General features: G+C 51.7%; 1 protein-coding gene across 1 annotated transcript; it reads left to right on the top strand.

The window, feature by feature from the left end:
• The first annotated feature begins 284 nt into the window (after window positions 1-284).
• On the top strand, window positions 285-932 carry LOC129481756 (large ribosomal subunit protein uL13). Its single transcript, XM_055276914.2, has one exon. It carries the CDS (start codon window positions 307-309, stop codon window positions 916-918), a length of 612 nt encoding a protein of 203 aa, XP_055132889.1. The 5' UTR covers window positions 285-306; the 3' UTR covers window positions 919-932.
• The last annotated feature ends 832 nt before the right edge of the window (window positions 933-1,764 follow it).

Here is a 1,764-nt window from a genome sequence, read left to right as displayed (position 1 = left end):
CACGCCTGTAATCCCAGCATTTTGGGAGGCCAAGGCGGGCAGATCACAAGGTCAGGAGTTCGAGACCAGCCTGGCCAATATGCTGAAACCCGTCTCTACTAAAAATAAAAAATATATATATTAGCCGGGCATGGTGGCGCACACCTGTAGTCCCAGCTACTTGGAAGACTGAGGCAGAAGAATCACTTGAACCCGGGAGGCGGAGGTAGCAGTGAGCCGAGATTGCACCACTGCACTCCAGCCTGGGCGACACAGTGAGACTCCATCTCAAAAAAAAAGGTCGGGTTTCCCAAGCGGCTGCCGAAGATGGCGGAGGTGCAGGTCCTGGTGCTTGATGGTCGAGGCCATCTCCTGGGCCGCCTGGCGGCCATCGTGGCTAAACAGGTACTGCTGGGCCGGAAGGTGGTGGTCGTACGCTGCGAAGGCATCAACATTTCTGGCAATTTCTACAGAAACAAGTTGAAGTATCTGGCTTTCCTCCGCAAGCGGATGAACACCAACCCTTCCCGAGGCCCCTACCACTTTCGGGCCCCCAGCCGCATCTTCTGGCGGACCGTGCGAGGTATGCTGCCCCACAAGACCAAGCGAGGCCAGGCCGCTCTGGACCGCCTCAAGGTGTTTGACGGCATCCCACCGCCCTATGACAAGAAAAAGCGGATGGTGGTTCCTGCTGCCCTCAAGGTTGTGCGTCTGAAGCCTACAAGAAAGTTTGCCTATCTGGGGCGCCTGGCTCACGAGGTTGGCTGGAAGTACCAGGCAGTGACAGCCACCCTGGAGGAGAAGAGGAAAGAGAAAGCCAAGATCCACTACCGGAAGAAGAAACAGCTCATGAGGCTACGGAAACAGGCCGAGAAGAACGTGGAGAAGAAAATTGACAAATACACAGAGGTCCTCAAGACCCACGGACTCCTGGTCTGAGCCCAATAAAGACTGTTAATTCCTCAAAAAAAAAAAAAAAAAAAGGTCGGGCCTGGTGGCTCACACCTGTAATCCCAGCCCAGCACTTTGGGAGGATGAGGCGGGCAGATCACTGAGGTCAGGAACTTGAGACCAGCCTGGCCAATGTGGTGAAACCCTGTCTCTACTAAAAATGCAAAAATTAGCTGGGTGTGGTGGTGGGCGCCTGTAATCCCAGCTACTCGGGAGGCTGAGGTAGGGGAATTGCTTGAACCCAGGAGACGGAGGTTGCAGTAAGCTGAGATTGCACCACTGCACTCCAACCTGGGTGACAGAGCGAAATTCTGTCTCAAAAAAAAAAAAAATTAGCCAGGCATGGTGGTGCACTCCTGTAATCCCAGCTACTTGGGAGGCTGAGGCAGGACCCAGAAGGTGGAGGTTGCAATGAGCTGAGATCGACAGAGAAACACTCTGTCTCAAAAATATATATATATATATACAGCCAGGCGGCTGGGAGTTCACGACCAGCTTGACCAACATGGAGAAATCCTGATTCTACTAAAAATACAAAATTAGCCGGGCCTGGTGGCACATGCCTGTAATCCCAGCTACTCAGCAGGCTGAGGCACGGGAATCACTTGAACCCAGGAGGCAGAGGTTGTGGTGAGCCGAGATCCCGCCATTGCACTCCAGCCTAGGCAACAAGAGTGAAACTCCGTCTAAAAAAAAAGAGACTAAATTTATAACAAAACATGTAAAAAATGATGTCCAATGTTTATACAACTTAACTTTTTTTTTTTTTTTTTGAGACAAGGTCTCATTCTATTGCCCAGGCTGGAGTGCAGTGGCATGATCATAGCTCACTGC

This window comes from Symphalangus syndactylus, chromosome 5 (assembly GCF_028878055.3).
Source record: "Symphalangus syndactylus isolate Jambi chromosome 5, NHGRI_mSymSyn1-v2.1_pri, whole genome shotgun sequence".
In the NCBI taxonomy this organism is placed as follows: domain Eukaryota; kingdom Metazoa; phylum Chordata; class Mammalia; order Primates; family Hylobatidae; genus Symphalangus; species Symphalangus syndactylus.
This window is presented reverse-complemented; position numbering and strand designations above follow the sequence as displayed.

Bases quoted from the DNA above. Each gene is read 5' to 3' on its own strand.
- LOC129481756 (XM_055276914.2), top strand. From the start codon at position 307: ATGGCGGAGGTGCAGGTCCTGGTGCTTGATGGTCGAGGCCATCTCCTG.